The 27,963-nt window shown below is 36.8% G+C and overlaps 2 protein-coding genes and 1 long non-coding RNA gene across 4 annotated transcripts in view; 1 reads left to right on the top strand and 2 right to left on the bottom strand.

Moving 5' to 3' along the window:
• Nucleotides 1-27,354, top strand: part of LOC100539562 (collagen alpha-4(IV) chain) — a 61,386-nt gene extending 34,032 nt beyond the window's left edge. The window contains 27 exon segments of the mRNA XM_031555108.1: nt 427-499; nt 1,720-1,826; nt 2,258-2,441; nt 3,189-3,257; nt 4,127-4,231; nt 4,754-4,972; nt 5,856-6,017; nt 6,722-6,892; nt 7,805-7,948; nt 8,573-8,680; nt 8,932-9,110; nt 9,751-9,814; nt 10,786-10,860; nt 11,330-11,437; nt 11,763-11,870; nt 16,000-16,071; nt 16,420-16,548; nt 17,700-17,807; nt 18,617-18,772; nt 19,433-19,531; nt 19,822-19,830; nt 20,753-20,884; nt 22,775-22,891; nt 23,809-23,997; nt 25,556-25,842; nt 26,698-26,812; nt 26,815-27,354. Coding sequence (XP_031410968.1) covers nt 427-499; nt 1,720-1,826; nt 2,258-2,441; nt 3,189-3,257; nt 4,127-4,231; nt 4,754-4,972; nt 5,856-6,017; nt 6,722-6,892; nt 7,805-7,948; nt 8,573-8,680; nt 8,932-9,110; nt 9,751-9,814; nt 10,786-10,860; nt 11,330-11,437; nt 11,763-11,870; nt 16,000-16,071; nt 16,420-16,548; nt 17,700-17,807; nt 18,617-18,772; nt 19,433-19,531; nt 19,822-19,830; nt 20,753-20,884; nt 22,775-22,891; nt 23,809-23,997; nt 25,556-25,842; nt 26,698-26,812; nt 26,815-26,960 — 3,435 coding nt within the window. The 3' untranslated portion in view covers nt 26,961-27,354.
• LOC109369435 lies at nt 354-24,022 on the bottom strand. Of its 2 annotated transcripts, XR_002118466.2 has the most exons (6): nt 23,787-24,022; nt 15,517-15,619; nt 12,882-12,966; nt 10,778-10,871; nt 1,226-1,326; nt 354-439 (listed from the first exon to the last, which is right to left on the bottom strand). It is a non-coding gene; the product is annotated as an uncharacterized LOC109369435 (long non-coding RNA). The 2 variants fall into 2 exon arrangements; XR_004160930.1 differs by lacking the exon at nt 1,226-1,326 and having other exon boundaries at nt 23,787-24,021.
• The window catches only part of LOC104912630 (collagen alpha-3(IV) chain-like), a 22,178-nt gene continuing 21,308 nt past the window's right edge, over nt 27,094-27,963 (bottom strand). Inside the window, exon 10 of the mRNA XM_010716658.2 lies at nt 27,094-27,213. Coding sequence (XP_010714960.1) covers nt 27,094-27,213 — 120 coding nt within the window. The remainder of the gene's footprint in view (nt 27,214-27,963) is intronic.

The raw sequence follows: 27,963 nt of genomic DNA, 5'->3' as shown, positions 1-27,963 counted from the left end.
TAGAGAAATTCCCTTCCTCTGTAGACTTGGTGAATCATGGGACAAAGTCTGCAATAGGAAGAGTTTGTGAACTGTTTGCATTTTACTATTCTCACATTATGTTCACAGCTGAATGAAACATGGGCTATCAGTACTTACCTTCATAGGTGTATCTCCATGCGTTTGGCAGTCAGGCTGAATGAAAAGGCCAAGCACCATTCACGTACCTCTTTATTGATATAAAAAAAGATACAACAGTTTGCTTTTTTTTATCAGTATGTTACATTAATTGGCCTTTTTTTGGGCAGAAACAATGCAAGAACAGGAGACATATCTGATTTCTCTTCAATTCCCTTATTACTTCTTTTCTGGAGATTAATTTACAGCTTTCCTTCTTTTTTCCTTTTTTTCTTTTCTTTTTTTGGGATCTGGATCATCATTGGTAAGGGGACACCTGGTCCTGGAGGACAACATGGTGAAAAAGGAGAGAAGGGTGACCAAGGAAGAGTTTCAATAAAAGGTAAACATATATTTTATCATTAGCCTTTTTGTTTCCTATCCAATACTTAGGCAGTAGAGCAAGACAAACACATTCATCTAATCTTTCAGTCATTAATTTGGCAAGCTCTGGAGGCCTAGAGGTCGTGTATATCCAGACTGCTTTCTTGATAAAAACTCTTTCATTTTCTTCTTACTCAACACAAGTCAACGCAAATTTTTTACGCTTTTTACTTTAGAGTTGAGCCAAAAAACAGGTTGTTATTAATTTAAAAACTTGTTATTACTCATGCTTTTTCAATGTCCTGAGATTGCTAATCAAGGTCTTACAGAGGCCTGTATAGGAAAAACCAAGCAGAATACAATTATTGTGAAAGTAAGAAGAAATATTATTATATAAAAGTCACCTCCTGAAGAATCATATGTCAGTATTCCTACTGTTATTTCCACTTAAGCAGCCAAAAATTCTCATGAAAAACATGAAAACAAACAATATGCTTGCACAACCGAAATTATTGTAATTAAATAGATCAAAAACTCTCCCCAGTTACGGTATGATCTGCAAAACCAGAAAAGACAGAAAAACAAATTACAGTAATCTGATGATAAAGCTTAGTTACAAATGCTACATTAATTATTCAGAAAAGACTACATCCATCTTATTGTTTGAGAAGGTTAGTTTAGCTAAGGATGGTCTCTCTTTATTTACAGACTTTGGAGCAGGGCAAAACATTTGCTGTTTACTTACAAAGAATTTCTTGATGTAACAAAATTAGTCTTTGGGTTAGAAAAGTTTTATGGTCTTTTATTCAAAAATTGCATTTTCATAAATGTCAGTGAAAAAGAAATCTAGGGGGAAAAGTAAGAAAACATGTTTCAGAAACATTGGTACAATTATTCTGCATTGTATGGCATTACTGTATCCTGAATTGTCTGAAATCAAGAATAAAACTGATTTCAAATAGTGCAGTGTTTTCAGCCCATATATAATACGCACAGAAGCACATTCTAGTGATGCCTGTCAACACATCTTTTAAAGAAAGAAGTTTGTTTCATGAGATGTCCAACTACGTGCTACCTTCCTAAGTCCAAATTACCACACTCAGGAAATCTGAATTCAAGAAGTGAAAAGTATCACACAGAGCTGGATAGAATGAATGGTTACCCAGTATTTACCTAAGCAGATAATAAAAAGGAAAACACACTGTATATACTATACTTCCTTTTTTAAATTATTTTAAGGAATAAAAGGTGAAAGAGGTCCTACTGGGGTTCCAGGATTTCCAGGCCAAAAAGGTAATGATGGCAGAGATGGGGATTTAGGATTGCCTGGGGAAAAAGGAGCTGAGGTACGTTTGACTTTCTCAGGATTTTTTTTCTACACGGGTTAACATTTTGTCTTAAGAAGGGACTATCTCTTAATGAAAAGTGTAATCTTACTCCAAATTCATAGCAGATTAATAACTTTTATAATTTTCTGTTAGCCTAGATTAAAAATCATAGTATCATTGAAAGAATTTCTTTGGAAGTACTATTGCTTATTTTGTTACTTCTGGATATATCTAATGCATATACTGGATCAATATCATGGGATTAGGAAGAATAATTCTACCTTCTGTTCCTATTGTTTTTCATTATATAAACTAATAATGTTGCCCATGTAGTTTCTTGACTGTAGAACAGTGTTTTCTGCAGATAATTTTCTACCGTGGCTTTTGATAATCAAAGAGAGGAAAGGAGTTAGGCCATGTATTTCTTGTCAACAGCTGTTTTCTTTTAGGGTGATTCTGGAGTACCAATACCAGGTGATAAAGGATTTCCTGGAGTTCCAGGACTCCCCGGAGTAAAAGGGCCAATGGGATTGCCTGGTTTGGGGTTTCCTGGCCCTCCAGGAGTCAGAGGTACCCCTGGAGACTTTGGTGATGATGGTAACATTGGGCTGCCTGGTCCAAAGGGTCAGAAAGGTAATTTTAAATATTTACGTTAAGAACTAATCAACTAAATACATGTTTGGTACCATCCATTACAGTTTCAGATGCAGATCAGAAACATATATAGTGTCAGTCATTTACAGCTAAATGTTTTGGTAAGCTCAGTGGTCACATACTGTCAGCACTTAAGAGTAAGTACTGGTAAGAATATGAATCTAAAGGGGCCTTGAGCCTGCAGTGTGCTACTTGTACACTACCAGAGGAATTACTTTCTGGAGTGAAGAAAACTCCTATTTATAAGCATTTACAGGGCCATGCTTCTTGCAAAAGGAACAGAAAAGACAACTCATACTTAAGACACGGTCTTTCTGTTTGTATATTCCCTACCAAAGAAATCTTCACTGATATCAATATGTATAAATCAAAAATGTACACAAAATTGAGATGAAAATTAATTTCTTTCTTACAATAGAGACTACTTTAAAGAAAACTTTCTGCCAATACAAAAGTGAAAAACAAAAATTTGTCTACAGAATACAACTGTATTGTAATGATTAGAATCGTTAAAATATTCTATACAAAATAATTGGCAAGAGAAATGCATTAAGATTCTTCATCATACCTTAATAATATGGCAGTAATGATGTATGTAAAAAAAAAAAAACCTCTCTTTACCTTTGCTCACTTGGTTAGTACCACAGAAATGTTTTTGTAAAATGTCCAGACTACATTTATTTTAAAAAATCAAATAGGCCATTTTCTTTCTCTTTCTTGCTTCAGGTGATACTGTGTGTATTACATCACCATACCCTGGAAACCCAGGTCCCCCAGGTTTTAAAGGTGTTCAAGGTATGTTTACAGATGGAGGAATTTTATTTTTAGTTGAAATTGAGTTTTTAATTAAAAAAACCAAAGAAGCTATCCTACAAAGATACACTAAGCACTCTAGTTTTTCAGCAGCTACATACCTCAAAATGTAAAACTGCAAATGTACAGGTACATAGTTATCTATTACAACCAAGGGCTGGAAAGCTCCAGTTTGCGTGATCAAAAGGTATCCAGACTGTTTTCATAGCAGCCACTAAATGAAGGTACCTTGAAACTCTGTCCTGCTTCGCTTAAAAGACATGAGACAGACTTAAATAAACAAAGGCTATCCACATCTGGAATGTCCACATCTGGATAACAGGATAAAAATGTATACCAGGCAAAAATATGCTTCAAGACTGTAATTTCTAAGATGATATAGTTCAGAACATGTTGCACTTGAGACCTAAAATCTGAATACTTATTACTTTCCTTGTTCAACTTAAATTCAAATAACTCATCCAGGAACTGGCCAAATGTTGCTTTTGATAACTCTAAAGCATTTGAGACGCTACAGAAAATCATGATCAGAGCAAACAGGGATACTGAATTTTCAAGCTGTCACTTCCACATGGTATTACGCAGCTCCCTGACATGAGTACTGTGAATGGTAACTAATTGCACATAGGAAATGATACAAAACAACAAAGCTTAGCGTATTGAATTCAACCGTGCCATTCCAGAAGAAGTGTATAGCACAGGAAAATTTTCATTGACAACTGTAACTCACTAGGTTGATGTCCTCTAGTATTAAAATATTATATTTTTTTTCCTATATATTTTATATACCTTTTTAGATTACAAATTTTAGAGCTTTATTGGATTATTACATCTTTTCTTCCTGTTTCCAGGGCCAAAGGGTTTAAAAGGACTCCCTGGTCTTCCTGGACGAAGTGGCTTTGATGGGCCAAAAGGCCAGCAAGGCAGGCCAGGAGCAGGAATCCCTGGACCAGAAGGTGAATTTACTTTTCTCAGTTGAGGATACTTGTTGGTCAAGCTGTAATACATACATACAGACAGGGTAAAGTAGCTACTGTGTAAAACTGAAGTATATTTCAACTAAAGCTAATGGAAGAGGAATATTTACTAACGTTCACTTTTTCCTCCAGCGAGTACTGCAGCAACCTAAAGTTCAATGTACAGGGAGAAAATGATTTTGGACTATATAAATTTTCGTAGAAAACTGAGACTAACTAGTGCCCTTACAGCAAAGGAATTGATCTTGATAAGAATGGCACACAAGATAGATGCTGCCCTAGAGAAAAGCATTGTCCCTTCCCACAGGAATACTTACTTCCGTCATCTCTCATGTATTATTAACAGTAAATGAGAAATCTGAAAATTACTATATAATATTACTTTTCCTTGCAAAATGATAATGTAATTCTGGTTAAATACAATTTATAATATTCCAGAGTGTTAGAAGAAAAAAAATATACTACTTATGCCCTATCTGAATTTAAAAATCATACCAACAGGCTTCCGAGGCACAGCTGGTGATCCTGGTGAAGAAGGTGAAAGAGGACCTACCATTGATGGTAAAAATGGTGCTCCAGGTCCACCTGGCATAGATGGCCAGAAGGGTGTTCCAGGTGATGCTACATATGGCCCTCCAGGAATCCCAGGCAACAGGGGACTGCCAGGACCACCTGGTGCACAAGGAGCAAGGGGTGATCCAGGCATTCCTGGGCTTCAAGGTATGAAACAGTTTTTCTGAACCATTTCCATGTATTCAAATATAAAACTCTGTGTAACATCAGCACTGATACCTTATTCTTACCTGCATCCATAATGGTGACCATGAAGGGCACACCATATTTTTTACTTTTTCACAGGTAAGGTTGATCAGCCACTGAGAAAATCTGAACTGCAGGGGAAGGAAAATGTCTTTTCCCCAGTTCGTACAGTAACACTGCAGCTTCTAGTTATTACTGTCGCTTGCTGGCTATGGGCCATCTGTGCCTAGAGTTTCCTGCTGTGCTCCACAGACACAAAGATAGTCCCTGCCTCAGTTTGCTTTCTTAAATCAGAAAAGATTGGCTAAAGATGGGAGAACATTCAAGGAGAGAGAGAGAGAGAGAAAGATGAACAACTTTGCCCAAAATAATCCCCAGTATCCAGTTTTGCTTGTTGCTGCAAGTGTCTCCACCGTGCCACTGCCTCCCTACTTTACAGCAGATGTTCCTGTTTGCTTTTATAGGTCCCCCTTTTTGCTTGGCCCTCAGCAACACATCTTTTCTTTGCAGGGAACACCAGTAGAACCGTATTGCTGCTGCAAGCCAGTGAGCTCCCCTCATTCTACTCTACACATCAGACATAGCTTTTGCAACATAAAGGCCCTACTCACCTTAGGTGAGAGCTGAATTAGTATTTATTCTTAAAGAGAGAAACGCTCCGCAGCAGCCAGTTCTAAATTGCAGATAAACATCACTTCACACAAACCGTGCAAAAGCTGTAGGACAAGTAAGAGATTCCAATAACAACTTATTATTTCAAAATTAAAGTAGAAATTATTATGGATAAGAAGTAATGGGATTGAAAGACTTTACAGTGGCTTTTTGTTTGTTTGTTTGTTTCCAGGGCATCCTGGGACCCCAGGATTTCCAGGTGCTAAAGGTTTTAGGGGCCCAGAAGGTGATATAGGAGCACCAGGCTGTCCAGGCACCCCTGGTCCACCATGTGACACAAGATTACCAGGGCCAGCTGGTCTCAGAGGTGTCATAGGTCTGCCAGGTTCTCAAGGTATTTGACATTCATCAGGTTGCCTCACTTTTGTAAGCTTTACACATCTTTTCTAGTGGATTTAACCACATGATTTTTGTGACTAGCATGACAAATACTTCCGTGACAGCTGCTCTTTAGTGGGTGTGTACCTTACTTTGTACATTTCCTGTAGTTCAAGGATTGTATAATGTTCATCTCAGATTTCTCACAACCTCGCTTTCTTTCTCATAAATACTTTTAACTTTTTACTTTATTAAATACCTTAACTGGCCAAATACTAATGTGTTCACTGTCAAATAATAAACAGAAAAGTTAATTGTCTTTTATTCTGTGGTCCTGAATAGTTTAGCTGAGCTCCTGGCACTGCTGAGATAATTTTATCTTCTTCACTCTTAAGCTGAAGTGCTAGTTAAGGTGAGCTAGTAGACGTGTCAAAAGTACTTAGGAATCTTGGCATTCTCAAAATAATCAAAATTCTCAAAAAGTTGAGATTTTTTGCAGGGAGCTTCTAGCTCTATGTCTCTTACTTAAGAAGTATAAGAAAACAAAATATTCCAGGTGAAAATTTAGGCAGAGGCAGGACTCCAGCATAGTGGCAGTTTCCAAGTCACTTTGCCATGTTTGATGATTTCAAATTTATACTTCAGAGTTATAGTTTTAAAATACAACTGCTGAATTATTTCCCCACATTTATGCTTATAAAGTAAATATTTTCTTTACAGGCTTACCAGGCTATAAAGGTCAGAAGGGAGACAGGGGTCTAGCTGGGCCACCTGGAATCAAAGGTCTCAAGGGCTCTCCTGGCTCACAGGGCCCCCCAGGTCCTCCAGGGTCCCGAGGACTTCCAGGACTTCCAGGCAATAATGGACAGCCTGGCTTCCCAGGTCAAACAGGTATGTTAAACATCCTGCACATCACTTCATCTATAACATTTCTTGGTTTGGACGCTATCTCATCTGCTTTCAAAGATATGAGACACTTTGCATCCTCTTCCCTTTCCAGCTTCTAGAGTAAGACTCTGCAGCAAGATAAAGGCAGTAATAATAGCATCCTTTGTTCTTTCTATTAAGATAAAAACAAAGGAGTAGAAAAGATACATTTTGATGCATTGTGGCACCTTGTTTGTTAAACAACACTGACATATTTTGGTGTATAATTTGCTATTTTTGATAGTTTGTTGCTAAATATGTCATAATGAGAACTAGAACATATTCTCATAAGTGAATGAATAAATAGTTTCACATTATGTCTAGTCCTTCTGAAAATGTGAGAAATTGTGCCAAAAAACAAAATAAAACAAAAAAAAAACCAACAACCTGAAAACTACTTTGGAATGAAAATAACAAATTTACATTAATTTTAGATCAAAATGTTGTTTACCATTCACAGAAAAATACTCAGTCCAGAATTCTAAGTGCACTAAGGCAAGGCTAACCTAGTTAGACAAGTGCAGATTACAAGGTAAAACTAGATTTAAAATAAGGCTAGATGTCACAGAATATTAAAAGAAAAGGAAAAAAACATAAGTAGTCCAACTTGCAGTATCAATTATCTTGAGGATTAGCTTCTCTAGAAGTAAGCATACTAAGTATGCTAAGTAAGGAGATGGTGGCTGGGGAGGGGAATATGTTTGTTTCAAGGCAATCTAGAATTCCTGACAAGTTTAATCTTTTGTCTCTCTAGTTTTGCTGATTTCCTAAGCAATCCTTGTAAACCTCCTACCTTTTACTTTATACTCTTCTTTAGAATGTGATGGCAACAATATAGCAGACTGAGTATGTAAATAAAGCATTTAATATTACCAGGAAGCAAAGGGATTCAAGGACCCCAAGGATTCCCTGGACTCCCAGGAACACAAGGCCCAATGGGAATCTCTGGTGTAAAAGGGGAAGAAGGAAACGCGGGTCCACCTGGGCCTAATGGAGAATGTGGGGATATGGGAGTGAAAGGTTTGTACAAATCTGCTTCACTCTGTAATTTTGTTAGTACTATGACTAGTATTTGTTAAGACCACGTTTGGTATAGATTTATATTTTCTGTTTTTGTGCTTTTTAACTTATTCTTAGAGATACTAAATCCAGTTTTCTCCCTTATGTATGCATGAAAACTGACCGGAGAAAAATTAATGTCAAAGATTCATTTACAGCAGTAAATCAAATGATACATAAAGATAACTCATATAAACAAGCCTTGAATTTCTTCCTGTATGTATCTGAAACTTTAGATTTTTCAATTTCTGTCATATTATCTGCATATTAATACAGGAGAAAGAACAGCAATCTCTAAAGTGTACTGTTACAGACAGTACATTGTAAAGTAGGCGTCTATTTGCCATCTTCCTTATTTCAGACAAGTAGAGAATAATTCTGATTTAACATGAGCTGTGTTACTACTGATTTAACTAAAAAACAAGCAAAAGAAAATTAGCTGTGTTAGCAGCGAGCCTTCTCAAATAACTGGAGTCTGCATTAGTATTCAAAGGCTTTCATTAGTAGAGAAGACTTTGCTAAAATTAATTTTTAGGTCCTGTAACACAAAAGGATTTACTTATATTACGTATGTTTGGTTCAAAGGTGAAAGAGGGCTTCCAGGAGATGGTGGCAGCATTAATATTCGGCTTGAGAAAGGACAAAAGGGGGAACCAGGGTTTCCTGGTGAAAATGGATTTAGAGGTGAAAGAGGTAAGTTCATAAAATAAAGCTGTGCACACAAACATACACCGTACATTATATAAATGACTGATGTTTTTCATAGGTTTGGATTTATAGTTGCAGTAGTATCTAGCTACCTTACTGTTTTTATAGATTCTGACCCTAGCAGGCTAGTTTCTTTGAGCAGTTACTAAGGCAACATGCAAAGTGTGAAAGCATAACCATATTCAAAATATAGTTTGACTATATTTGTCATTATCTTATTCTGCAATTAACTTCAGGTGAAAAAGGAAATACAGGTTTCAGAGGTGCCCCAGGATTTCCAGGGAACAGCGGTGCCCCAGGACTTCCAGGTGACCATGGAGACATTGGACTGATGGGATTTCCAGGATCACGTGGTTTCCCAGGACCAAAGGGCTCTACAGGAATTACAGGTTTCAAAGGACTACCGGGTGACCAGGTAAATTGAAGTGACAGTGACTGGTTCTGTGACAGTGACAGTGAAGTGACAGTCCTGGACTTCAGGTATATCTCTCCCAACTCCAAGAAATAAGACAGTGGATACTCATATTGTACTTGAGGTTGCTTTATGGTACAAGGACATATCTTTGCTTGTCTTGCCCTTTATTATGTTTCTTTGAAGAGAGAATCTTTTTTCCTGATTATTTAAAAGGAAAAATAAAGAAATCCTTATATTTTGATTGTTACATCAAAACAGATTTCTGGTTAATGTTTGTAGTAACTTGGTGGTAAAATACAATAATATTTGGTACACCATCGTAGAACCTTTTAAATGAAATTACTCAAACCACTTGTGGGGAATTTAAGATGTTAAAGCAAAGCCAAGCATTAGCATAAACAATTTCAAAATTGTTAGTAATTCTAATGTAGAGTTTTTTGGAAATGTTAATGGTCAGTGTTAGACATGTGATGAAGACAGCATACTTTTCTGTTGAGTTTAAGATACAGTTTTGCTGTTCATATTGAATGCCAATCTATTTACCAGCGTAAAAGAACTAAATGTTCTTACAGATGATTCTTATTACATGTATCATACATCAAACTTTTTTGTTGTTATTGTTTGCTCTTAAAAAATTCAGGGTGATGTTGGCTTACCAGGAATGCCTGGAAACCCAGGACTGACAGGCCCCAAAGGACCTAAAGGTAATGAGTTGATACAAATATGCTTTTGAAAAAAAACATTGTTATGATATATATGCATTGATATATGGAAAGGAGTTACTAGACACAGGAATAGAAGACAGAAATGAACATAATTCAAACAAATATAATTAGAGAGAAGTCTGACATGCCTGAAAGGCAAAACTTGCATTTCAACACTACTTTAACAGCTTGTTCATTATAAGATAGTTCATTAATTTAGAAGATAAATCTATGTGAAGTTTCATAGTTTCAAAAGTCCATAAAAAACCAAAAACATACATGCATCTTAAATACTAGTCAAATCAAATAAGACAAATTGCAATTATTTATGTTATTAGATGAATATGTAGTTTTTTTAAATAGTACAGAGGGATTCACAATTACTTTTATATCACTCATTTCTCCCCTTCCCCCCACCTCCCCCCCCCAAAAAAAGAACAATCTGTACAGATATTACAGAACTGCTAGGATAGAACTGTGCTAAATGGGAATTTCAGCACAGAGGAAGTTGTGCTAGCTTAAAGACCCCACTAAATGGTGTTTATTGAATAAATGCACTCATGCTGCATTGATTACGCAAATCCTCACAAACATATGTAAGGAGCTCTTTGTTTTTAATAAAGTATTATAGGGAAATATCTTTCATATTCAGTATATGCTGTCAGTATTGGAAAAGTTTCTTTTTTTTTCCTTTCCCATAGTGGGAAATTCACATGAACATTGGCAGCAATTACCAAATACAAATGAGTTTGTACTTCAAGATAGGCTGAACTGTCAGATAATTTCCATTTGCCAAAGCATTTTTCATTGTGTTCTCTCATTCCCTTTTATAGTCATAACTAATAATCATAACTAATAATAACATATGCATAATATATGAGTAAATGATCTGATTTTACAAAACTGTTCAGCTTTGTTTTCATGGATGAAAGTGATATTTGTACCACATGAAAGTCACTGTACCTTAACAGGAAAGAGAGGTGACCCAACTCTTCTGCTTGGTACACAAGGTCGAAAAGGGTCTCCTGGAGATCTAGGATTACCAGGTAACTTCTTTCTGAATTAAAAAAAAAAAAAAAGTTGAACATGATAAACTTTCTATAAACTTTGTTAGTAGAGAGAGAGCCCTGCTTTCTGTACAAACTGAGCTGTATTTTCCACAGTTATAAGCCCAGGGAATGGAGAAGCACAACAATGTGTAACACAGCTATCACAAACATAAGAGGTATAGTCTGGTATGGCCTAGTACAACACTGGTGAATATCCTGAAACCTTCCAGAATACTTGTCTGCTTCTTACTCACCATTTCTACTCTTCCAGTTATCAGAGAAAGTTGCATAACTTATTGCTGCTAAATAGATGCAAGGATCTTATACAATAGGAGAAAATGCTTTTCTATTCCAAGAAAATCTTACCAAACGTTTAGATCTTTTTAACATACCATAAGATGAAGAATTGGGTAAATTGGTAAATGAGACTTCAAGATTTTATTATTATTTTATTTTGCTTTTTAAGGATTCTGTGGATTCCCAGGTGAGAAAGGATCACCAGGTATCCAAGGACAACCTGGAAGACCAGGATCCAAGGGCGAGCCTGGATACCCAGGAATACCTGGATTTCCAGGTAAAGCCGATGTTTAAAAAATAAAAATAAAAATGGCATGATGTAAGAGCTCAAAAGAGGTAGAGATCAAGAAAGCACAGCTGAAGAGGCAGCTCTGTGGAGGAGGCTATAGGTGGTATGAAAGTTTGTACTGAAGGCTCTTTCAGTATGTCTGGACAATGCCAGTAGAGTTTGCTCAGAGCCTGAAGCAAGATCCATCAGTTATTCAGATATTCCCACATGCTTTCAGGTACCTGTGAACAATGTAGTGTGCTGCATAGTGTAAGGAAAAAATATCTGCACTTAATGACTTTGTAGTCAAGGATATATACGTTTTTTCCTTCAGGAGCTACAGGTCCTCCAGGATTGCCAGGAGAACCTGGAGAAAAAGGGAAACATGGAATTTTGGGACCTCCAGGGCTTCAAGGATTAACTGGATCACAAGGTAGAAAAGGTAAATAGCATACAGAACAGTTCTATTGATTATGGGACAGCATCATATATTGCTACTCTTTTAGCACTGAAAATGGAAAAGGTCTAACACAAGCATGTTTTGGTTCTGCATTCTGCCAAGCAATTAAAAAGTTAAGCCGGTTATGGGGACCTTTAAAAAAATAATAGATGTAGCCTCACAAAATTGGACTGAAAATTAAAATGAATAAAGAAGAAAGTAGAAAGAGATTCTGGCTCTGCTGATGAAACTGATAGTGGGAGGTAAGGAAAGAAAAGGAGTTTGCAGTAGTTCAGGTGTTCCACTTTTGCTTCAGTTGTGTTCTACCTTTTCACCATGGAGTGCCACTGTTACTCTAACAAAAACAGCAAACTGCTGTGGGCAGCTTTGTCCACATCAAATTGTAATCATAAGAGAATCTGGTTTCTTTTGATTTTCTAAAAATTGTTTTTTTTGTTTTTTTTTGGTGGATTTTACATAGAAAAGGTTTCCCCAAATCCTATATTACGCTTTTCACAATGGTCACAGACAATCATCTATACATCTATAGTGTTTTCTGTGGGAGACTATTATGTCATTCTGAGGATAGTAAATATTAATATTGAAGTTATAAATTACAGTAATACATTATAAAGAAAGATAATCAACTTTGCACATTCTCTGCACTCTGTAATAGTTCAATTCATAACCAATTTCAGAGCAAGAGGAACATAAGTGATGCTTATACAGATATGCAAAAAATAACATGAGACTGATAAATGGGTAGACAGATTGCCTACAAATTTAGACTAAAATGATATTGAGAAGGTTTCCTTCAAAATACTGAAAAATTAAGTGAAAAATGGAAATTTTTGATTATTTGCAGAAGTAAGCAGAGCTGATTTAAACTGTTGTGACAGATTTCTTGCTAGTGTTTAATCTGCAAAGGAGCATTTAATTGCTGCAAACCATATTTTCCATGAGGCAAAAATCTGCAATCACGGGAATATCTAAATTGAGAGAAAAAAGCTGTACCACTGAAAATTTCTTAGTAATGAATGGACTCTTCCTGCCATAAGAGCTCAGATGCTTTTCTGTTGTATAGAAGTTATCCCAAGTCCTGCAAAGGAAACATAAATTAACACATGCTGCAGAGGGAAAAGTTTTATTCCAAACAGAAATTTATTAGACACCAAGTTGCCTGCCTCAGAATCCCATATATTGCCATTAAAGTCAAAAACACCTTTGAAATTATACTCAGTAATGAAAACTGAATAAAATAGGTATTCCAATTCAACTAGAAAACATAGATCATATGCTATTTTTATTAATATGGGTAGTATTAGAGGTGAAATGGTTAATTGGCTGTTCACTGTTAAGGACATAGCCTTGTTAGTATAATTGTCTCTCATTTATATTAATTGGCTTGTGCCTGAAGAGCTTTTAGATTAAAACATTTAGTTAAAGGGCTTCTACCAAAGCGTAACAACGTTTTCTTTATTACAGACATAGTTTTACAGGTTAAGGGTTCAGTATGGCAAGCCTTGTGTGAGTAATCCTTTACAAAGCAAGCAATATTAAGAACACGAGCAGAATTACTTGTGCAAGTAAAAGTTGATTTGGGCTGTAAAATGCAGAAGTGGTGGTTCATGCATAGGTCAGCCAATTCAGCTGCACCTAGAAGTGTGCAATGACAGCAATCCAAAAAGCTAGAAATACAAGTGCTGATATTATAATGGATTGTTGGCAAAGGTGTCAGAAATTCCCTGGAAAGCAAGTAAGCCAAGCCATCAATCCTGACTGAATAAAGCTAAAGATCAAAAAATTTTTAATGGTGGCCTGGGTTCCACAAGGCATTAGTAGTTCATAATTGTTTTAAAACACTGCTATTAAATTCCCCCAATTGGCATACAATTCTCACATAAATTTGAAAAATGGGAACATCCTCAAGATAAAAGTAAGCTACAGAAGACAGGACTGAAAGTTGAAATTTCATGAAAAGTTAAAGAGCAGTGGATTAAGGGCACAGAAGGCACTACAGGTGGGATTAGTAGTATCCCATACTAATAAATGGATTGCATTACCCATGTCCTGCAGGTTTTTAAACTTTCTGGACTTAAATTTTTCCAGACTGGTGTTTGCTGCTGGCTGTCTGCTTGTTTTGTCGTTGTTTTTTCCCCACTCCTTTGTTAAAGTTAAACAAAAGTAATTCAACGTTCTTTCTGAGAACAACGCTATGGATTATTATTTATGGTATGTTTAAGAACCTGGTGACCTATTTGAACTAAGGATGTTCACTTTTGGCAGGTGAACTATTTGATGAAGGGCATTCCTGATGCTGTTCCGGTGGTGAATTGTCCCCGAAACATTTGACTGTCTTAAAAATTGAAAAAATAATTCCATTTGTATATCTATAGTAAAGCAATAAATTCTATGATTCATGCTCTGGATATATAGCAGATATGTGTGCTGTGGGACATGCTGGGATCAGACACAGGAACTGAAACAGAATCTCCATCCTCTAAGCCAGGAAGTGGCTAAACAGGGAAAAGCAGACAGAAAAAGATAACTCAGAGTTGCAGGAAAAAAACCACCGCTGAAACTCCCTACCTTGTAGGGAGATTAATCAGTAGAGGTGGAAAACTAACAGGAATTCTAACAGTATTGTCCAATTGCTTGAAGATCGATATCGACTCTAGGGTGTCCTGCTCTGGAGGGAAAAGCATCCCAATTCTTTTCCTATTTGAAGGCTTTGAAACCCATTGTCTAACCAGTTCCTATCACCAGGTGCATCTTTAGATTAACAGACCTAAATATTGTACTCTCATTTCTCAGGTGAATATCCAGCTGATAGGGTCCCCCTACTTTCTCCCCACCCCCTTTGCTTTAAATAAAAAGCAAAGTATAATTAGAAAACATCAAAGATCACAGTATTCAGCAATTTTAAGTTAGAAACATGAAGGATAGAATTGATTTCACTCTGCATTTTCTAATTTGTGATAGCTCTAGGTTTAAATAGTAGTACAGTTTCAAATTCTGGTTTTGCCTGGATAAGAGCATTATGACATCATTCATTTGTTTCTCAAGAAACAACACTATAGTAATCAGGATGAGAAAGGACTTTTAATCAGACTTTTTTACTCAGTTCTACAGGATTTGCAATAAAAACAGGCAAATAACTTGACTGGCTTTTATCAGTGTTTGCACAAAATAAAATTTCAACTTTTTGACACTTTATGAGAGTGCCTGTTTTCAATGAACTATGAATTAACTAAGGTTAAGTTAAGTGCACCTACAGATATTAATGGTTTGAAGTTGAGGCAGCATGGCATTGTAAGAAATCTGCAGGTTGTATTTGATAAGTGTACATCTTCATATTTGAGACTTCATATATGCAACTTAGTAAACTATAAAATGCTGATGACACGGAGATAATTTTACCTTCCGCTGCAAGACATTAACAATCTCAAATTCGGTCAATAATGAAATAAAAAGATTAAGATGCTATCTGTATTCTTTACTCACTGTGTTTTTATCAATTTTCAAAAAAGCTCTGATCATAATGAAAAAAATATTTTCAACTAGTACAAATACTCAGCTTACCATCTGCTCATCTAGTTAACACTGATAGCAACAAAGATGCTGAAAGCTATCACATATCAACACAAACCTTAATTAGAGATGTCTAAATTCTGTTTTTTCGAAGACTTTGTGCTGTTTGAAGAACTTTTGCAGTAGCATGATACAAAGCAGCATGATTTCCTGTGTGAAATCTGCAGGACCAGAAAAAAATAAGACAGATAAAAATCTTGCTTCTTTTTCATGCAGCTAGGTTAAATTGCACTTACACTTGGAAAGAAGATGTAAAGAAGTTCCACTTTACAGGAGTTTCATGCTGCTAGCTGCAGTATAGAAATAGGATAAAAGTGTACGTTTCCTGATTGCTTTGATGTGAAACTATTATGGGTGCTTATTTTTAGCCTTTTCACTCTTTCCTTTGCATGATGACTGCACTGAGGTGAAATGTGATCCCTTCAGTTGCCAATAGCAATCAAACTCAGGAAATGCCCTGCTTTGGTCCAGAACACGTCAGCAAAAAATACATAACTTTTAATTGCTGTGGTACCCCTTCATTCCTGTCATTCCTCTTTAGGTCTTCCTGGACTGCCTGGACTGGATGGCTTGCACGGACTAAAAGGTCAAAAAGGTTCTGCAGGAGCTCCAGGTAAAGAATGGAAATAGCCATGTAGAACAGAAAATACTCTCATACGGCTTTATACCGAGAGAAAACTAAAATTTAGGACTCTGTAAGCCATTTATATTTCAAATTATAGGTAACAGTGATGCTATATAAAATAAATCCTGAAGAAGAGCCATAAAGCAAATATTACTTTCTTTGAAATAGATGAATAAGGTCTAGATTCAACAAAACTCCAGCTTGGCCAAGAGAAAACCAGCAAACAGTGCTAGGCAATCCTTGCAAAGAGGAACATCTGCAGCTGCTGTTTCTGTTCTGCACATCTGTATTTGTAGTCACTGTAGGCTTTATGTACATAACTCTTTTCCTATAAAGGTCAAAGTGAAACAGGGCGCCCAGGATACTCAGGAGAACCTGGACCAAAAGGAGAGAGAGGTGAACCTGGATGGCCTGGTATTTCCATTCCAGGCACCCCTGGAGAAAGGGGATTCCCAGGATTCCCAGGTAAGAAAAGATTTTCTCCTCAGTGGTGCTTTGCAGAGATGAAGTGAAGCTCATATAAGCTCTTCCCCTGGTTAGTACAAACACGAATACATGCGAGGAGATTGTCTCACTAAAATATTTCCTATTAAGAGCATTTATATTACAGGAGAGGAAAGAATGAGAACAGAAGATGATTGACTTGGACATACTCAGGAAACTGCTAGGTGGAGCTGCCTCTCGGGGAAAAAAAAGTACCTAAAGAAAGAGTGCAGTACAGCTGGTAATCAGAGAAATACAGCAAATCTATTCCAATGTAAATGCAAGATGGAACTTTATCACAAGTCTGCTATGAGCATTCAAGAGCTTGGTGATGTAGGAATTGCATGGAAATAAGAAAAAATTGTGCAAAAGACACATTCAGAACCCAGCTGACATAGTCCTGTGAAAGCTGCTCTAGCCAACCCTCTTTGAGGAAGGAGTTGGACTAGAGAATCTCCAGAGCCCCCATTCCAGCTTTCACAATTCTATGATGAAAAACATTAGTTTTGTTCTACCAAACCTTGGCATGGTATCAAAAAAAATCTAACTGATATGAATTCTAATAAAGTGAATACAGTCAGTTTTCTTAATTCAGTCTGTTTGTGAACAGAATGGTTGAAAAAAAAAAAAAGACAAGTTTAATTCTAAGATATATTACATTGCTTGACATGAAATTGTCAAGGCCTCCCAAAAGAAAAAAATAGATTTACATCCAGAAAGTTTATCTTGTCCACTAAAATTTTTAGAAAAAGGCTGAACTCATTTTTGTTAGGTACAATCTGGGACTACTTACCTTGCTCCTAGGCAGAATGATTTTGTAGTCCTCCATTATCTTACATTTTTATCATTTCTTTGTTAGCACTCAAGAGCAGAAGTTTATTTGTGGCAATATGCCCACATGTAACTCTTTAGTTAAGTAGATTAAACAGAAAGCATTAGAAGTTTGAGAAGATAAAATATTTTCTGACACAAAATGTCTTCCTAATCACAGGTATATTCAGTACACAAGTGAGAGCACACACAACTTCTATGTCCATGACATCACTTATCATTATTCCTTTGGTTAGTAACTTATCTCTGTAATCTTAACAGAAACCCTTGCTGTTGTGTGATTGTTTTAATATGATCTCCAGGTAGAAGAGGACCTGTTGGACCCAGTGGACCTAGGGGACCATCTCCCAGTAGTGCTCCTCCTGGTCTTCCAGGTGATCAAGGACCACCTGGTTTAGATGGCATCAGAGGTACTTAAAGCCAAAAATTTCATATTTATTCATGTATAAATATATGTATACTTGTATAGTCTGTTAGGAGTCACTGATTTGTTGCCTGTGGATAAAAAGAAAAGCACATGAGAAGCAAAGAAATTAATCAATGCTTCAGTAAATAAACAGGAGTGAACACTGCATAGATCCCCAGAGCAAGAATACAGATCTCCATATTCAGTTTTCTGGTGTGTTTTTGTAACTGTATAGAAGTTCTATTCCTACAGCATATCTTGATTTCCACAGAAACAAACCAGTAAGATTACTGGCATCTCTTTCTAGGAAAAAGCACAGAAGTCATTGTTCATAGGCCTGCCATACGTTGTAAAAAATGTTTCAGCCTAAATCCAGTCTTGCAGAAACTAAAACTGGCAACTCATTTGTAAGGATTTATACAGACCTCACTTAATCCTATAGACCACAGTCCTCAAGCAGTGCTTTTTTCAGCTCTTCTGACCCATTCCTTACCTAGTCCAAAGCCTTCCTGTTCTAATATAGAAGAGATGGAAAGAGAAGTGACACTATTATAAAGAAAAAAGAAACAATGTCTCAATATAGGTACCAACTTGTCACCTTTTGTTGGAACAGAATCCAGTTTGGGGAGCTATTTGTATTATGTTTTCTTTACAGCGCCTTGGAGAAAGACCAATGCTAATATTTCCAAAAACACACAAGGATTGTCCTATGTTCCAGTGGAAAAAAATAAATGTAGATAACAATGGAACATAACTATTTTTAGATGTTCATGCTTTGTGTATTTAAGAATTTATTTTTACATCTTACGGAAGGTCAGCCTGGGAATCCTGGTCCTCCTGGAGAGACTGTCTTTGTGCGAGGAGATCCAGGTGACATTGGTATTCAAGGGGCACCAGGCATTCCTGGGCACCGAGGGCTACAAGGAGCCAGAGGTCTTCCAGGAAATCAAGGAAGAGAAGGTCCAAAGGGTATGATGTGAGATGTTTTTAACTAGCAGATGTATTTATAGCCAGCTCTGTGCAACTGAGCCTTATGTACATGAGGCCTTGGCATTGCCATTGGAGAGTCTGCTGTAGCCAAGGGTATACTGGAAATTTCTTGGCTCTGTCCTTTTACCTACAGATAAGATAGAGCTGCGGAAAAAGGCCAGAGTAGCCAGATTCATATGGATTATTTCCAGCAACTTTCTGAAAGACTCCCCTACCAACCTGCGATTCTGAACTAAAACCTGAGTCTCCAAGATAAAGCAAGGCTTGTCTCTGTCTCCAGGGGTCTAGAGAAACCTGGCTGCAAATGTGTCTGAACTAGGTGTCTCACAGCTTTCCCACAGCAGTAGTTTAGGGCTCTCACCAGATTCCTTAAAAGTTTGAAAGCAGGTTCTAAATATTCTGCTTCCTCCACACAAATAAACCCTACTTACACAAATCCCTTCCAATCTCTGCTAGGACAAAAGTCAAACTTTAATTCACTTCAAGACTAGGGAGATAAAGGGTGCATTACTTTCTTCAAGACAACAGAGTTGAGCTGTCTCAAGCATTTTTTTTATTTCTCAAGCAGCCAGACATCATCTTATTTGTGTGTTCACCTTGGAATGCAACTACACATCTGCACAATTGTTTTCTTTCCAGGTCCAATGGGAATCCATGGCTCGCGGGGTCCACCTGGTGCTGTAGGACAACCAGGAGACCAAGGTTTTCAAGGAAAACCTGGTCCTAAAGGTCCCACAGGTACTTCCAGTCTTGTTCCTCATTGGCACTCAATTGTAACTGTGATCTTTGTATTCATATAAAATACAAGTAAAAATTAGTAAGGTTGTTTATAAACAATTTAAGCAAACTCAAAAAATCTAAATGATTTCTCATTTGAGTTATGTAAAGACTTCTGAATTATGTATTTGTCACCTCATATAAATGATTTCAGTTCTCATTCCATTCTTTACTCTATTTGCATGTCTGAAATTTGATTTCACTTGCACTGCAATGGCTGAAATCTGCATTCCATTTTTCACATCCTTCAGGGTTCATAGGTAAGTTGATGACCATTAGTTATTGTTCATAAGGATTTCCTTCTGTATAGGTGTATTATACACTTATAAGAAAGTATTTTTTGGCTTGGCTGCTAGGAATAGTAGATAATGCCACAACAACATAGTGCTAATAGATTTTTCTCGTAAACAGTTTGTGCTTCCAAGTATATCATCATAATACTACACTGAGAAGAAGCCTTGTGCCACGATGCCAGTTAGACATGCAAAATACCTTTGCTTCAAATTATTTAACACTTTTTTAGTTGTACTTTTTTTTGGAGGGGTATAAGATGTATGTCACGCTTGATACTTTCTAACCAAAACCTTGAGTCCTAGACTGAATTAGTATAGACAGAAACTGAGCTCTTAATCAGTCTAAACCAACACAATTCTAATTTTGTTCCAAAATACCAGGAGCTATAGCCAATAGCTTCTGGTAACTTTCAATATATAAGTGTGTCAATTCTTTATTACTACAATAAATGGAGACTGTGGGCTAGAAGAGTTAGCTTTCTTCCTTTTGCCTCCTTGTCAAAGGTTTTAGAGTCACAGAATAAACAAAGTACTGTAAATGTTTACATGTGCTAAGGTGTTTGAGCTGAAGTTAAGTGGACTTGATACTTCAACTCAGATCAATTTGGGTCACATTAAGACAGAAACTGCACACCAAATATCTGAAACATCAGTTAGCATACACCTGCTAACACATTTGCCATGGTGTGCTGTTAAATGCCGTTCTTTAAAGACTAAAATTAAAAGCAGTGTGCATAGCTCAGTGTTTTAAAATATTAAAGTATGCACTTGAATACCAAAAACAACTAACAGGTGTGTTGATTTTTTCACATGGGAGCTATTACTCTTTTTTTGTAGTTGTCATTTTAATGTCATTTCATCTAATTTACTTTCATATTGCACGCAACAGGTGATCCTGGTGAACCAGGAAAAACAGATGACTCATGTCCTGCAATCCCAGGGCCTCCTGGGGAAGCAGGACATAGAGGAGATGATGGTTCAATAGGATTACCAGGGCCAATAGGTCACCCTGGACCCCAAGGTAAGCTTTTGTTTTAAAATCTTAGATGTCTATTTTCAGCTATTTAGACAAGGACTTGGAAAGGGTCACTGCACCTCCTCTACCTTTTACCCTTAAAACAATGGTCTGCAGAAAAAGGTAGTGTGTTGGTTAATGCTGAGGATGATAGACCAGTGTGGCTAAACCAGGCTACTTGAGTCTGCCTACACTACATTCCTCTTTTCCTAGGCCACAGAAAGGAAAACATCATGAGCTGCTAAGAAAAATAAATTCTTCAGATGGTTATTTTTCCTTATACCAACAAATAAAAAGCAGTGCCTAGAACCCCCACTACCGTTTAATATTAACTGGTGGTTTGGCCCAGACAGGTTATATTCAAATGTAAAACACATCTTTAAATTTTAGAGAAACACAGATTCATAAACCTTGCTATGCTAACCAAAGACCTAAAAAGATGTACCAATGATTCCAACAGTTACCATCTTCACTGAAAAACTGTAGCAAATCTGTATGGTGTCTTCAGTATAGGTTGTATCTAAATGCAATGTCCTCAATTTAGGTAGTAGAATCCCTCCTACGGTTTGAGACATTTTTACTTGGGCAAGTTTGTTGTGGTAACTGCACTGAACATACCATGTCTCCAATAGGGGGAAAAAAATCTATCGTGTGCTCCCAATAGATTCCCTGCAGGGGTCATTGCTCTCATGAAAGTGAGCATAAGGCAGTTTTCAGTGAACTGTATCATTTTATACCGCTTAATTGATCTGCCAGCCAAGAGGTGTTTCTAAATTGAATTGCTGTTTTCATTCTACATATCCTTAAAACAGTTCCTGTAAAATCAGACAGTGCAATGATACCTATTTTCACTGGTTTGTATGAAAACCACTTAGTAATGCTTTTTCTTTCATTAACACAGCAGAATTCCAAACGTCCCTGCTGAGAAAGCTACATAGATCAGAAACAGAGGTTTTACTGACAGAATCGGGGTATATTACTAAAAAACCGCCGTGCACTTGAACCTTGGCAAAACAGCCATGCAACAGAAATTGAAAAGCTGTTCAATTGTTTCCAATTTATGGAATTCCAATGAAAAGGTAGCATGGGGAATGGTTAAATGCTGTAAAGCAGCTTCAAAAACCAGTTTGCAGGTTAAATAGTATAGTTTGCAAGGAATAAAGCATGCAACATTAACTATAACCAACACGTGCTAGAAAACAGTTGTTTTTCACAAAAATTAGAAAAATACTGCCAAGTGCAACAACATCTGACAAGTTCAGACTGCATTTAAAGTAGTCAGAGGAGTATTGTTATCTGTGCCCTACATATGAGATATCTATTACTGTTTGACCACGCTTTATTATCTGCTAATGTGTACAAATGTTTTTGTATGTGAGAAATATAAAAAAGCCTTTGCTCTTCTCCACTGGATGTAATCCAGTTCAACTGGATCTCTCTTTTCTGTTAACACTCAAATACATGCATTGCTTCACAGGAAGTTCAGCACGTTTAAAGGCTTTGTTGAATCAAGTCCTAAAAGATGAAGCTGTGCCATAATGAGTTATAGCACATTACACAGTAGAGATACTAATGGCAATTCTGCAAGAGGCTTGTAATGTTTGTCACTGGTTTTATTTCAACTGTAAATCATACAAATTCCATAGAGAGAATATAAAACCTTATCAGCAGTTACTGTTATTAAACTCTCACCTCTGAGCTACCGCTGCAGTCACCAGGAGAATAAGTTGTAAAGAGAATTCCCAGCGGAAAGCATTTCTGCACCTCTGTTTCTTAGGTGTTGTTCCTTTGTGGCATCATTTCTGCTGACCTTTTGCATACTGTGTATGTTTGGGCAACGTACTAACATTAAAAGGAGTTATATTAAATGTGAAGTATGTACTCTCCCTTATCTAGGAAGGAAAGGTGAAGAAGGGTCATGTGGCCTGCCTGGTCAAGATGGCTTACCGGGAGCACCTGGACCACCAGGTGACCAAGGGCATGTGGGAGAGCAAGGATATGCTGGACCACAAGGTAAAAATAGTTTCTTTTTCTTGTCCATTTACTGCCATGGAATGGGATAAGCAGATACTGCAACTTCATTTTGAAAATAACTTTGCTGATGTTCTTTGATAGTAGTGGCTCCAATTCAGAAAACTTCTAAAGACTCAGCAGGAGTTGCAGCCCAAGAAGCATTGGATTTCCTATCTGTGCTATTGCTGCAGCTACCCAGTCACATTATTTTTTGGGGGGAAAATATGCAGGGTGCACGGAGTAGGTTCTCCTTACTCCCCTAGTTCAACATGGACACATCCACCTCTAATCCAAGAAACTACGACACTTTTCTGCCTCAGTTCAAGCACTGATAGTGACATTTCTGGTTACCACCATAACATAAGAAATGCCTCTTGAAAGAATATTTATCTTGGCATCTATGATCAATCAGGCAATCAACCACACATACTTAAATGTCATTTATCAATAGGTATGCAACTCTGAGTCAGGGCTACGAGTGCAATTGTCCAAGTAATTGAAATTGTATTTCTGCTGTGACAACTGTCTAATAAATTAGACAGTGAGGAAAATGCATGACTGTTACTGCAGGGATTTAAATTCAATCCAGACAAAGTAATCCACGTGATTAAGTCTGGAAGATCATTGATCACCTCAGATCATTTCTTCCTAGGCAAATATCCATGTAGCACAGGACAGAGAGACAGTAGAAAAACCAGCTGTGAAACATTCTGGACAATTTAGTTCTTTCCTTTCTGATAACAAGGATAACATGGGCAATAGAGACACCAGTAGACTCATGACAACCTCTGAAGTTAGTATTAGATTCAGCCAGAAACCCCTTGTTGAACACTAAAATACAGTAAAAGAGAAACATTCCCACTAGCTAATGTTCCTGCAAGCAAATTCACTTTACCTTTTCTTCTATGTACAAAAAGGTCCACCTGGTCAGACTGGTATCCCAGGACCACCAGGGCCCCATATTAGATCTTCAAGTGGATTCTTGCTCGTCCTTCATAGTCAGTCAGACAGAGAACCACTCTGTCCACAGGGGATGCCAAAATTATGGACTGGCTATAGTCTGCTGTACCTGGAAGGACAAGAGAAAGCTCATAATCAAGATCTTGGTATGTATTGTAGTATATGGTAATTTCTCTCTGGATAAGGTCTAGGATGGTGTGATCTACACAGTGAAAGACAACTCAAATAAAGCATAGTAAAAAAAATTAATTACTTATTTTCTGCAACACAGAACCATTCCAAAATTAGTAGTGGTTTGCTTCCCCCATCCTGGCTAGCCATTTGGGGCTGTCTTTGGGCTCACTGGAGAGATTCTCTTAGATCAGGGGCAGCTTGGGAAAAATAGTTGCTTAGGTTAGATGGTTGTAGTTGGACAGCATAAATAAACTTTACAAATAAAATTATGCATCATGTACAGCAGAATTATGTGCTCAAGTCTAACTTTTTATTTATTTGCTTTCAAAAAAAAAAAAAAACAACCAAATGTCTCCCAAGGATAGTTAATTCTGGAATTTTTAGACATTTCTTCTACATAAACAATTCATACTAGAGTTAACTATCTAAATAAACCTAAAAAACTGATTGGCTGTAGTTCACATAGAAGTAATTTTCTAAATTGTTGTAATCTTGTTCTGCAAGAGCCAAAAGAATCTACTAGGAGAAAAGATCATCCTTATTGGCAGAACAAAAAAATATTTAAGAGTTAAAAGAACTTGTTTTGTTTTTTTACTACAACGGTGTCACTTTGAAATGTTTTCACTATTAGGTGTTTGGCATTCCCTAGGATAACCACAGTTAGTAACAAAATGTCTTATAAAAACAGTGAGAATATGATCCAAATAAAAATAAAGTCCTTGTTCTCTGTGACCAGTGGGTTCTTTTCTCAGGCATTTTTCATACTCAGGGTATTCCAGATCACACATATTACTACTAGTATGGAATATCATCAGTGGTAAAAAAAAAAATTGGCTTCTATATAGAAACATCACTTCTGTAAAAAAGACATTAGGATTTTTGGGCATGAGAGAAATAATGCCTCATACAAAGATCAGGGCAGAAGAGAACTGCAGTGTTAACTAGACAGGTCATCACAAAACTATTCTTAATTGAATTCTAGGAGAATTTCACTTCAAGAGTCCATGAAACTTTTTTGGAATTAAGTTAAACAACTGCTGAGATTTGAGCTTAATGCACTGGTAGCAAAGGTCTGTCATACTTCACAAAAAATTTTCTTTTTATTTATCAGAATTGGCTTTTTTTTTTCCTACTAATTCTAATGAGTTCTGATCTCCTCTTTAGCCAGCTACCACCTCCTGCCCAATTTATTTTTCAGTGTTGGCACAGTTACAAAATTTGTTATACCTGTTTCCCATGTAAGAAACTGCATCACGTTTAAATGCTAGATTGCAACACTATTCAATGTTATTGAAGAAATGAAGGTACAGATTGGTTTTAAAATAGTTTGTTTACAATATAACTAACTTTTTGTAGGAAGCCTGGGAGGTTTAAAATACCTGAATGACATAACCTCTGTCAAGACCTTTAGTTTCGCTGCAATGTTGGCCAGAAGATTATTATCAACATACCTAAAAAGAAGTGAGAAAATTTTCAAGTTTTCATCTTTTTTTTGTTGTTGTTGTTGTTTTCCATTCTTATTATTTTCAGGTCTGGCAGGATCTTGTCTTCCTGTGTTTAATACCATGCCCTTTGCTTACTGCAACATCAACCAAGTTTGTTACTATGCCAGCCGAAACGATAAGTCCTACTGGTTGTCAAGTGCTGCTCCCTTACCAATGACACCACTCTCTGAAGAAGAAATACAACCATATATAAGCAGATGTGCTGTATGTGAGGCTCCAGCTCAAGCAGTAGCAGTTCACAGCCAAGATCAGTCAATTCCTCCCTGCCCAATGAACTGGAGAAGTCTTTGGATAGGATATTCTTTTCTGATGGTAAGCTTCTGGGCACGTGATTTCTTTCATACAGCTTCTGCGTTCTGAAGATTCAAACATTTCAGCTCTGAAGGAAAAGCAAGCTAACAGATGTCTAGCAAATAGTACCAAGGAAAATTCAGAAAAAAACTTCACAAAATGAGGGTCAGTTTCAAAACCTGTCTGTAACAATATATATATATATATATTATGCTAAAGTCATAGCTTTGAGCTATACATTTCTTAAAATTGCCAAGATTTTTGCATGCTTGTCCTATAAACAATGGAATTCTCATGTACAAAGACACTTCAGGACAGTGTAGCAACAGGACAACGAATAATGGTTTTAAACTAAAAAAAGGTAGATTTAGATTAGGTACAAGAAAGAAACTCCTTACTCAGAGGGTGGTGAGGCACCAGAACAGGCTGCACCGTCCCAGGAAATGCTCAAAGGCCAGGCTGGATGGGGCTTTGAGCAACTTGGTATGGTGGAACATATCTGTGCCCATAGCAGGGGGGCAGAGTTAAATCTTTAAGGTCTCTTTCAACTCCAAAAATTCTATGACTATGTGGATTAGAAGTCCAGGTCTTTTCAGTGCTGTCCTCTAGTCACATTAGAGGCATTAGATTGAAGAACATCATATAGAATCCACTTGGATTACTCTTTTCTTCAGCTTGTTAAGTACTACAAAAATAAGAGAGCTGGTCCTAGACTTTTGAGATTAGAGATTTTATCCAACAAGGGAAGGTGACTGCAACCTAGATCAACAAAAAAAAATAAATAAATAAATAAAATTGAAAGCAGTTAAAGGAAAAGAAAAATCATTTACATGTTTTTCACAGACAGTCAACAAGTTCTTTCATTGTTCCTTCCAGCACACTGGATCTGGTGATCAGGGAGGTGGGCAGTCCCTTATGTCACCAGGAAGCTGCTTAGAAGACTTCAGATCAGCGCCATTCATTGAATGCCAGGGTCAGCGGGGAACTTGTCAGTTTTTGCTAATGAATACAGCTTCTGGCTAACAACAGTGATGCCTGACTTGCAGTTTGCATCAGCTCCCTTGTCAGGAACTCTTAAAGAAGGACAAGAACAGAGGAAAAAAATCAGTAGATGTCAGGTATGCCTGAAGCATGATTAACAAGTGAAACAAATTAATAGCTAGAGCGAAACAAAAAACATCCTAAAGACTTAAACAGTATTTAATATGTAAGTATATTTTAAAGTGTGTAACTCTTTTTGCTTGAATGGATACATAAGATGGCAAGATGCATCTATTCAATTTCATCCACCCATGTGCACATATCTACAGGTAGTAAAATCCAATGTAAACTACTGGAGTCTGCTACCATAATGTACAGGTAACAAGCTGAACTTACAGGCTTGAATTCAGTCTGGAATACCAAGAATACAATACATGATTATACAAGACAGTGGATTTCCTGTTAAAAGTGGCATTTAGAACAAAATATGGCATATTATTAAGAACTGTCTCTTAAGAAGTATATAGGTACAGATATGCAAAGAGTCAAACGTCTTGAAGTCCTACACAGCTGAATTTCCCAAGCTAAAAGAAACTTTCCCATGCTGTTTCTGAGGGAAGGGGAAAATGTAATTGTTAAAACCACATGATTACACATAATAAAAGCAACAAAGATCAAAGTCTTACTGCTGCAGTACCTAACAAAACTGTGAAAGAACTTAATTGAGATTTCATAAGCAACAATAAGTTGCAAATCCATTTGACAACAGATTATGTAAGAAAATAAAATTAGATGAGATAATGAAACCTTAAAAAGCTATATTTATATTAGTGATGAGTTTCATGAGAAGAGGTAAGTAAAATTATTAAGCTTTAATCCAAGTAGCAGGAGACAACAAAGCAGCTTTTAATGCTAATTGAAAAGAAATTGTAGCATGCTGATGAACCCAAGTGAGGAATATAAGAAGCATTTGTAAAATGTTATTAACTATTGGTGGGGGAGGAGGCTTTTTTTAAATTATTACTATTTTTGGAAATACACCACAGGAAAATTCATCACCTTTCAGATTATTATAGAATGACTCTGTCTAAATACACTTTTTATTACTGAAAGCATTGATTATGAAAAATGTTATAAGCTTAAGCATTAGTCACTTCCTGG

Source organism: Meleagris gallopavo, chromosome 11 (assembly GCF_000146605.3).
Source record: "Meleagris gallopavo isolate NT-WF06-2002-E0010 breed Aviagen turkey brand Nicholas breeding stock chromosome 11, Turkey_5.1, whole genome shotgun sequence".
In the NCBI taxonomy this organism is placed as follows: Eukaryota; Metazoa; Chordata; class Aves; order Galliformes; family Phasianidae; genus Meleagris; species Meleagris gallopavo.
Note: the sequence above shows the minus strand (reverse complement) of the source record. Positions and strands in the feature narration are given on the sequence as shown.